The 10526-nt window shown below is 54.3% G+C and overlaps 1 protein-coding gene across 1 annotated transcript in view; it reads left to right on the top strand.

Moving 5' to 3' along the window:
• The first annotated feature begins 7589 nt into the window (after window positions 1-7589).
• The window catches only part of WWC3 (WWC family member 3), a 119649-nt gene continuing 116712 nt past the window's right edge, over window positions 7590-10526 (top strand). The window contains exon 1 of the mRNA XM_077889129.1: window positions 7590-7873. Coding sequence (XP_077745255.1) covers window positions 7590-7873 — 284 coding nt within the window. The remainder of the gene's footprint in view (window positions 7874-10526) is intronic.

The raw sequence follows: 10526 nt of genomic DNA, 5'->3' as shown, positions 1-10526 counted from the left end.
AAAATTGCTGTCCCTGCAGAATATTCGAAGGACACGGCAACCAGAAGTCAGAGGCTGGACAGGGCCCTGTGCTCCAGAGGACTTGTGCTAGATTTGATGCTCTACTGTCACCATGTTGAAATTCTTCATTTTTTTTTTTTTTTAAAACAAGGCACCTGCTATGGTCTGAATGTTTGTGTGCCTCCCGAATTCAGATGTTGGAATCCTAACCGCTGATGTGATGGCATTAGGAAGGTAGGATGGGAGGTATGTACGTCATGGTGGTGGAGTCTCTTCAATGGGATTGATGTTCTTTTATTTATTTATTTTTTACAAGATTTTATTTATTCATTTGTGAGAGAGTGAGAGAGAGAGAGAGGGAGAGAGAGAGCGAGCACACCAGCAGGGGAGAGGGCCAGAGGGAGAGGGAGAAGCAGACTCCCCGCTGAGCAGGGAGCCCAACTCAGGGCTCGATCCCAAGACCTTGAGATCGTGACCTGAGCGGAAGGCAGACACCTAATAGACTGAGGCACCGGGCGCCCCAGGGTTAATGTTCTTTTAAAAGAGACCTCCCAGAGTCCCCTCACCCCTTCTGCCACAGGAGGAGACAGAGATCCAGAAGAAGGCCCTTCCCCAACCGTGCTGGCTTCCTGATCTTGGACTTCCCAGCCTCCAGAACTGTAAGGAACGAATTTCTGTTGCTTATGAGCCACTCAGTCTGTGGTCTTTTGTGAAAGCAGTCTGAACGGAGTAAGACAGGGTCACGTTCCCAATGCGCACCACAAAACACACACCACAGATCATGTGGCCAGTTCTGGGCAGGGACACCAGGTGAGGAGAGGCATAGGAAGCGAGGCAAAAATCATACGTTGTTTACAGCGTAATTGGCTTGGGGCTGGCTTTCTGCCCATTTCTTCCTCTGTGCCAGGTAAGTCTGGCTGAACTTCGCGGAGACTCAGTCTGAAGTTGAGTGACAGACCCGGCTCTTAAATGTGCTGATCACGCAGAGCAAGTGTGAACGTGGCTGTGATCATACTTTGCTCAGTGACTGGAGTAGGGCTTGGAACTTTTTATTTTATTTTTTATGTATTTATTTATTTGGGAGAGAAAGGGCAGGGGGGAACAGAGAAAGCACCGCGGCAGAGGCAGAGGCAGAGGCAGAGGGAGAAGCAGACTCCCCTGCTGAGCAGAGAGCCCCGATCCCAGGACCCCGAGACCACGACCTGAGCCGAGGGCCGACTTCACCGACTGAGCCCCCCAGGCATCCCGGGCTTGGCACCTCCTAAATGATAAATAAACCCCTGTTGGTTACGAAGTGAGGAGAACCTTAGATGGCTCTTTGAGTGGACATTCTGAAATGGTTCACCGCCAGCCCCGTGGCGGCCCCGTCGAGCGTGTCGCCCGGCTGCGGAGGGTCCGGGCTGGGCCTTCCAGCGAGCTCCCGGGGCTTGCCGCCCGGAGACCCCCTCGGGGAGCAGGAAGGGCTGCAGACACACGCAGCGACTGGTTAGAGAGTCGGAAGAGTGACTGGTAATTTATGTGTTGACCTGACCCGACCGTCGGGTGCCCGGATATTCCGTCAAACATTATTCCAGGTGCTTCTGCGAGGTGGCTCCTGGCTGAGACCAACGTTAGAAGCAACAGACTGAGGAAAGCAGCTGTAGGCGGGCCTCATCCGATTCCCCGAAGGCCTGAACAAAGCAGAAAGAGGGACTCCCCGCGAGTAAGAGGAACCCCTCCTGGCTGACGCGTGAGCCAGGGCGTCGCTTTTCCTGCCCTTGCACGAGCCGCCCGTCAGCTCTTCCTGAGGCCCGAGCCCCCGGGCCGCGGGTGCCCCCCTGCACACCTTGGGGCTCGTCAGCAGGCTGCTTACGATGACCCTCTCTAGCCACCTTTCTCCTGTCGGTTCTGCGCCTCCGGAGACCCCCGAGGAACACGGAGGTCAGACGGGAAGGCCAGGCCGAGCTTGCACCCGAGGCCCGGGGCTTTCGCGGTGGCCAGATCGCGTCGCACGGGGGCCTCGCAGTCTCGGAGCCTTGGTTTCCCCACCGTGAGATCTAGGCAGCGCCACGTCGGCCGACGTGACACATGCGCCCCGGGGCTCTCAGACCGAGGGGCGTCCTGTGCACTCTGCGATGCGGGCAGCCTCTCTGGCTTCTGCCCCCTGCGTGCCCGGGGCACCCTCCTCCCAGAGCCGCCCCCGACACTGCCACCTGTCCTCCGAGGGCCAGATCGTCCCTGGCTGAGAGGCGCGGACGCGTAGCAACCACCACGTGCACTTGCAGGATCGCGGCTCCAGGATCCAGCGAGGTTAGCTGCGTTCCAAAGCCGGTCCATCCATGCCACAGAAGACGCTAAGTCGTAACACTAGTGTTGTCAAATGGAAAAATAAATGGTTCACGACCCAGAGGCTGCTCCTTTCCGTGTTGCATAAATCCTCCTTCGTGTTTCTGTAAGCGGGAGACGTCCAAGCTGCTCGGCTTGGCTCATAAGGCAGAGGTCTGCAGTTTAAGAATCTGTTTTTCCAAATACACAGGGGACCGGAGTCCTAATCCTGAACCAGAGAGCCCAGCCAGGAGGACGCATCTTGTAGTATGCTGGCTCAGGGCGGCTGCGTCTTCCGAAAATTGTGGCCTGCCTGGAATACATTTTCGGTTTACTCGTTAGCATTTTGTTGAACATAACCCGTGGGTTGGGAAGGAGAAAAAGTAAAAATGTAGCCTTGGGAGGGGAGACTTGGAGAGGAAGGAAGTGGGTGGTTTGGAGCATTCTAAGTTTGGGAGAGAAATTGGGCTGACGTTTTTTTAAATCTGAATTTTAATAACTCAGGTATGAAAGGAGTCCACCTCCAGCCTGACAGCCACGACCAACTCTGAGAACATTCTGGGAGCTGACACAGGGCAGAAAAATGCGCTCAATTGGACCAGACACAGGCTGCCGGGCTCATCCACGCAGCTGACTTTTCCGGAATACCCTGCATGTTTTTGGAGTGGAAGATGAGGAAATGGGAAAAACCTGAATCTCCAAACCGGCTGCATCGACCCATTTGAGAAAAGCGCTGTCAGGCTCTCAGTCCACACTCAAAATCTAAACAACTTCTGATCACAAGTCAAATAAGTGTCTGAAGTTAAAGACATAAAGCCACAAAGTAAAGCACCAGGGAATAACCCCATCCTGTCCCCATTCCGGTCCCCCGAGCCTGCCGAGGGGTTCCGGGGTAGGGATTTTGGGAATCCTTTCTTCCTTTGCTGTCCTGGAACCGGCAAGACAGGAATTAGCAGGAACTACATCCAATCTCCTCCACAGCTTGTGCATTTGCATTATTTAAATATATGGGAAGTGCCCATAATTGAGTAATTATTCTAGCATTTAAAGAATGCCAAACAATGAGCCATTTCTTCTTCAGACCCAATCTGGCCCACTTCCGGTTTCCTCTCAGTACAATGTGCAGAATTAGCCAATGTGTCATTTCCTAGAACACTTGATTGTTTATACAAGTAAGCAAGACTCCTTTGGCAGTCTTTATTTCTCTCATTTTAGACCCGATGATTGTGGCCTTCATGGTACTCCCTCTTCTAGAAGCTTCTCAAGCATCGAAGATGTATAGATGCAATGTTGTACCTTCTCCTCTAAAATCAAGATTATCCTTTGGGAAGAGGGGTGGTGGGAGAAGGTGGAATGTCACGGGAAGGGTAAAAATCTTCAAACTCTGCGTTTGCTCGTCTGGCATGCAAAGAGTGTGCTGGTTTTGCCCCTTAACAAGCATTTTAAAGAAAATATTCTGCAAGCTATATTGAGGGCATTTTAACCATTTCAGAAAAGGGATTTCCCAGAAGGTCAGCGCAGCGAACAAGTGTTTGTGCCTTCATCACCCAGAGCCTAAGTGGATTTTTCCTGAGCGGTTTTTCCATCCGAAATCTCGGGGAGAGGATAGATCACTGCAATGTTTGTACTTCTGTTGTTGGCAAGGCTGTGGTTTTAATACAGAGGCAAAAAGGAATGCATAATTGTGCATTCAGCTCAGACCAAAGACTTCTTCCGCTACAGTGTCCGGTGTGTGCCTATGTTTTTAGTTCCACATGGAAAGCCCCGCTTGACTGTAAGAAAGACGGGCCTTCTTCTCGCCGACAATTACCACGGGCTACAAGACTTCCCAATTCACCGCGGTGCTGGGGAGGCCGCACTCCCTTCCTCGACCACCCCACCGCCTTCTCTTCGTTGTTTTTTTTTTTTTTAAGATGCTATTTATTTATTTATTCATGAGAGACGCAGGAGAGAGGCAGAGACGCAGGCAGAGGGAGAAGCAGGCCCCCCGTGGGGAGCCCCATGTGGGACTCATCCCGGGACTCCAGGCTCCCTCCGGGCTGAAGGTGTCGCTAAACTGCTGAGCCGTCTCACCGCCTTCTCTGCCAACCCAGCTCCCTGCACAGGTCTGCAGGGACGCCCAGAGGCCCGGCAGATCTTCCAAGTCAGAAAGGATTAACGGTGCTGTCAACAGGCCTCAGGCACCCCAAGTTCTGGCCTCTTCCATTAGTTAGCTCATTTTAGGAAGAAAAAGGCAGCAGGCCTGCTGTGCTTCTCTGAGTCAGAGAGGTCCAGGGGCCACGAGTGGGCATGTGGCTAAAGCTTTTTCAGTGAGGGTGTCCCATCTGTCTTCACTGGCACGCCATGTCCCCCTATTTCTGAACTCTCCTCTAATGTGCACACGGAATTAGGAATATCTGCAGACGTTGTCACGATGATCAAATGATTTATATTTGCTCAGTGCTCGGCAGACAGCAAGCGCGGCGGACCCTCATAGGTCAGGCTCCCCAGAAGCAGTGCCAGAGGTGACCATGGTCAAGCGAGTGCCGGACTGGGGGTGTGCTCGCCGAAGGGGGTGTGGAGGCGGGAAGGGTGGGGGGGCAGCTAGCAAAGCCATGGCAGCCCATGGGGAGCTCTGGAGTGTGGCCCACTGGAGTCTGTCCCACAAAGGCAAGAGGACGGGCTGTCCCGCAGCAGAATCAGTCCCTAAGGGGGGGGGGCATAATAACCTCTTAGACGTCTGTCAGCCAAGGGTGATCCTCCAAGAAGGCTGTGCGCCCCAGCCAAGGAAATCTGGGTGGGATGCCGCATCTGCTACCAACATCAAGTATTGGGTGCCAGCAGCTCCAGGTGCCAAGGGGACAGGGCTCAGAACTTGGGAACCTGGAGACCTGAGCCTCAGTTTCCTCATGTCAGGTGTCTTCCTTGGAGTCTCACGGGCCTCCTGCATCCTCAATTTGGGGATGAACCTGAGTTTCATTTGTAGACAAATCACAGTCATAAGTGCTTATTTCTTTGTGGCATGGGGGGTGCACAGACTCAGTCCTGCTCTCTGCAGCGTGCCAACACCTCGCACAGCGCTCGTAAGCAGTAGGTCTGTAGCACAGTCCCACTGGGTACCTAAGGTCTCCTGTCCTCAGGGAAAGCCCATCCATGCTTGCCTCTCAGCTCCCACCTGGGTGTGGCCCCCCCACCCCCTACTCTTTACCTGATATTCTCTCTTCTTGCCTTTCCTTGTAGGAGTCCTTTGATGTGTGGGTGTGTTCTCTCTCTGTAGGGGCTGCTTCACTCTAACACACTCCAGCCCCATTCAGGGCAGGTTCCAGCGACAGTACCCAGGTTTGTGAAATTCTGGAAAGACAGGATGCCTGGGAGGGCAGACCCGCAGCTTCAGCCTGGCCATGCTGGGTGGCAAAGTGACTTCGGGGTGTGCAGGAAGAGAGAGGAAAGGCAGCGGCAGCCCCCTTGGCAGTAACGCATGCCAACCAGAAAGGAAAACGTCAGAGCGGGGATACTTGGCACTTGGGCATCCCCTGGAATGTGCGAGATCAGGAAATATTAGCCTTTTTGTTACTCTCCCTACCTTTCCCTGGGACATTTAATAACCATTCACGTTTAACTAAAAGGACTCTAGTGGTGGAATTTCCGGCATATAAGTTTTGGGTGGGGGCAGACACTTGGGGAATAAGGAAGTTCCTGTGTTGTGGTGGGAGGAGGGGAGGAAAGACCTTCCTTAGGTATGTCCCAGTGAGCGGTCTCCAAGAACATTTCCCCCTTATGAGAGTAATATTATCATTTTACGAACAATTTGGAGGGTAAATAATTTTTAAAAAGCCACCTCACTGAAGGAATGCAAACTAGTTTTGGAAGGTTTTCCTTCAGTCTCTTCTCTGTATCTAGATTTGGATCACACTGACTTTTTACTAGCTGTTTTTATATCACCGTAACAGTGTTTTAAAACCTTCCTGATAACTTTCCTGTATTTCCTGGCTTTAAGTCTCGTGGCCAGGGAACTCGAGTAGTTAAGTAGCTGGGACACTTGGAGCAAGAGAGAGCCCCAAAGTTGGGACTTCAGTTTCTCCAGCTTGTGACACGGGTGGAACATAACGTATCATCAGATTTTAGGGGTTGACACAGCTTCCTCCCCAGCAGTGGTCAACTTGAGTCTCTGCTCAAACTATCAGATCCTTCAGTCTGGAAGGTGGAAGAGCTTAAGGCAGGTCAGGGGGCCTGGCCCAGAGCGGGGACTGCGGATCAGCCCTTCTGGGGCTCTCCTGGAGGGGATGCCTAAGTGGCCACCTGTCCAGCTCTCGGTTACAGGTGTGTCGCCCCAGCTCCACGCAAGATGACTGGCCACGGGCTCCCCCTCGGCCTCCCCTCCGGGGCTTTACCCGCCTTCGCGGGACCATCTTGGCTATTCGGGAGACCCAAGGCGCAGTCCCCCCGCCAGTGGGCAGAGGGGCTTTGGAAGTCTGGGGGTGGGTAAAGCGAAGTGACCGCCCTCTCCCCCGGGAATTGTTCGCGTCCCCGGAGTGAGCCCCAGGCGGGCCGCGCCTGCAGCTCGGGTGGGGTGCCGTCTTCCCGGCCCCCCTTCCTCTCCGCGGTGGCCCGGGGGCGGACGGACGCGGCGGCGCCCATCCTGGCCCCCGCGCGGTTTCCCGGCGAGGCCGGAGGAGGGAGGTGATGGAGTGGGAAGAGGGAGGAGCGCGCGGAGCAGGAGCGGGAGGAGGAGCTGCAGCGGCTGGGGGGCGAGGGAGCCTCCGGCCGGGGAGCCGGGGGGCAGCAGCAGGAGGGGGCGGGGGCTCGGGTTGGGGAGACGGTGGCCCGGGAGCCCCGGGGGAGCCTGGAGGCGGAGCAGCGGAGGGCGACGGCGGGCCCGGCGGCGGGAGCCGGCGCCGCAGGCTGGGGGACGGGGCGGAGGGGCGGGGCCGCGGGCGGGGCGGGGCCTGCGTGCGCCCCGCCCCTCCCGACCGGGCCGCGCCGAGGAACGAAGATGGCCGGGCGCGCCGCGGGAATCGAGGGGCCGCCGGCAGCGGCGGCGGCGGCGGCTCCGGGGCTGTGACTCCACGCGTGGCGGCGATCCGAACGACCCGGACGGGCGGGCGGGCAGCGCGGGCGGCGACGCGCAGGGCCGGACGGGCGGCGGGCGGGCGCCGGTGCGCGGGCGCCGGGCGGAGGATGCACCGGGCGCGGCGGGCGGCTCCCCGCGGCCGCCCCCGCGCCCCGGGCGCCGGGCCTTAGTGCTGGCGGAGGACGCGGCGCGCGCGGGGCGGCCGGGCGGCGGCGGCGGCGGGGCCCGAGCGGTCATGCCGTGGTTGAGCGGCGGCCGGCGGCGGCGGCGGGGAGAGCCGCGGGAGGCCCCGCGGGAGCCGCCGCCGCCCGCGCAGCCCCCTCGGGAGCAGCCGCCGTCCGCGCCCCCTGCCGCGGCCCCCGCGCCCCCCGCGCCCTCTGCGCCGCCGCCGCCGCGGGCCCGGGAGAGCGCGGAGCTGCCGCTGCCCGCCGGCTGGGAGGAGGCGCGCGACTACGACGGCCGCGTCTTCTACATCGACCACAATACGCGCCAGACGTCGTGGATCGACCCCCGCGACCGGTAAGAGCGGGGGTGCGGGCCGCGGCCGGGGTCCCGGCGCTCCATCCCTCGGGCTCTCGGAGGGGATCGAGGACGCCGGCAGGCCTCCGGGTCTGGGCGCAGGTCGCGTGTCTTCGGGGGGGCCCCGGGCGAAGATCTGGGCGCTCCACGCCCCCACCCAGGGGCCTTGGACGAGGTTCGAGGCGCCCCGTCTCCGGCCTCGAGCCCCCGGAGTGCGGAGCCCCGGCCGCCTCCCGGCCCCCGCTGCGGGGCCGACACAGTGACTTGGTTCCCTCACGTCACCCGCTGACCGGCGCCTGGAAGCTGGTCGCCTGGAATTTCCTCCCCCGGAGCTGACGGATAGCCCTCTTTTCCTTTTTCCGCCTCGGCCTCGCCCATCCCCGCCGGGCCTCGGCCGCCCACCGCCCCCGGCCCCGCGGTGGCCAGATGAGCTGTCATCTTGGAGCATAAACGTGCGCTCCAGCTTCGTGGTGTGGGTTCCTTGTCTGGCGGGCTCAGCCTACTTTCCATCCAAAGACTGGTGCCAGATGGGCCACTCAGGGATTCCCAGTTCTCTTGGAATCGGGAGACTCTGCTCCCAGACTATGATGGTTGCTCTTTAGCGCCTTAAAAATTGAGTTAAAATTCTGATTGAAGTCGCCTTGTGTACTGCAGCCAGAATGCAACATGATTAGACCCATATGCTTTTGCAGTAAACGAAAAACAAGAGCTGAATTTCAGGTTTCCTTTTTGTGCAAGATGTGAACAGGGCACTAAGTTGTCTTAGTATTTATGTGAATATACCATGGAGTGAAACATGGATTCTTCTAAAAGCACTACCACATTGCATCTGATTAAGTTCATGTAATGATGCTTTTCCTTAACTTTCTGTGTGATTGCTAATTTCAGTGGTTCTGCTCTTTTGGAGAGGTGCTTTTGTGTGTGTGTGTGTGTGTGTGTGTGTGAGTGTCTGTGCACGCACGCACCGCGTAATTGGGAATTCTGTTGAAACTAAGTGTTTCTAGTGGTTACCTGATACCTTGTCCTGTCTGCAGCAACTTCTCTCTGCATTGGGCCGGGGTGCTAGAAAGGAAATACTGCAGGCTTCTCAATGATCTTAAGACTCAGGACAGGCTCAGTGTGATGACATTGCTCCTGCTTCCTCCTTACCTGCACAGGAAAGGCAGTGCTGCATGGCACTGGCGTTTGAAAATAAACTTTGGAGGAGGGAAGCTGTTGCATTATTGTTTGAAAAATCTCTCTGGGTTCAGATAGGGAAAAACAAAACAGCAAAATGAGCGTGTTTCCCTAACATCCTTCCTGAACACAGCAAACTTCTGGACTCAGAAACTTAGGTAAATCCTAGCACACTTTTATGGGTTAAAAAGATGCTTAGTTATTTTGAAAATCAGGTGAGATCATATAATAATTTTACCAAAGGCTAGAGCCACAGCTGTTTGATGAAGTCTTGGATGGTTCTGGAATTGGTGGAACTGCTTGGAATGTAGTGCCCTTTTATGCTGTATGTCTGCTAAAAACCCAAACAACTGGAAAATGAACCAATTAAAAATACTGTTTGGCTTAGAAAAGGCTAAGGTTCATTTTATGAGGGTAATATAAAACAGTTGTGGCTACATTGGAGTGGGGTTTCAAGATGAAAAATATAAACGTGCAAATTTCCATTTTAATGGTACGACCCAGGACATAGGTGAGCAGACCCTACAGGAGTCAGCTTGTACAGTCTTCCTTTCTCTGTGTTTCATACACATTTCCTATATTCTTTTTTCCAGAAATCTGTTTGTTACTGAATGACATTTTCACCCTTTGCAGGCATCACTTATAGATTTTTTAAAAGTCCCGTTTCTAGTGCTAAAAGTGTCGATTGAGTGAGTAAAAGTGCATAGTTTACATTTTTTTGTAAAGTAAAAACATGTGTATACTTTTATGAGACATTGTTTTTATAGTGAGTGAAAATTCAGCAGGGGATAGCTTGCACTTCAGCTCCCATAATACCTTGCCCGAAATATGTATGGAATGTTCAGCAAGCCACAAACATTTAAGTGGAGTCTACCGAAGGGTGTAAATGGCGTATGGTGTAATAGCCATTCTTCTTCCTCTTTCAAAACAGAACCCTGCCGTTTTTTATGGGTGACTGATTATCCTTTAAAGTTGTAATTGATTTTTATTATATGGAAAAAAACTTTGTCAGAGTACATTTTCTCCATGTGCATCTGACAGTTAAAGTCCTTTTTGAGTTGTGTTTGATTCGCGCAAGTGGAAGACGGTGTTCAATGATTTTCTCCAAACAGCTTCCAAATAGAGAACTGACAGGATAGTAGCAAATAAATAAATAGGCTTTTAAAGAAAATGAAATTATGAAGGAATAAATGAATGTAGTAGGTGTGGTGAAAATTGATGCTGACTTAAAACATTATTTCACATACAATTTAGTAAAAACTGTCATAGTGTAAGATGAGGCCCTGTAAACACAGTAACTGAGGGCCAAGGGTTGTAGATAATCTCTTCTAGAGTTTTATAGTAATTCCCGTCAATGTTGTGTGTAATAGCATTTGATATTGGCAGCTTCAGGGTGTGTGGGTGAATTACTGTAGTTGTAATTTCTTTTTCAAGTCACAACCAAAAAGTTGCAAGCCTAAGGAAATAATCTTTACAG

This window comes from Canis aureus, chromosome X, assembly GCF_053574225.1.
Source record: "Canis aureus isolate CA01 chromosome X, VMU_Caureus_v.1.0, whole genome shotgun sequence".
NCBI lineage: Eukaryota > Metazoa > Chordata > Mammalia > Carnivora > Canidae > Canis > Canis aureus.
This window is presented reverse-complemented; position numbering and strand designations above follow the sequence as displayed.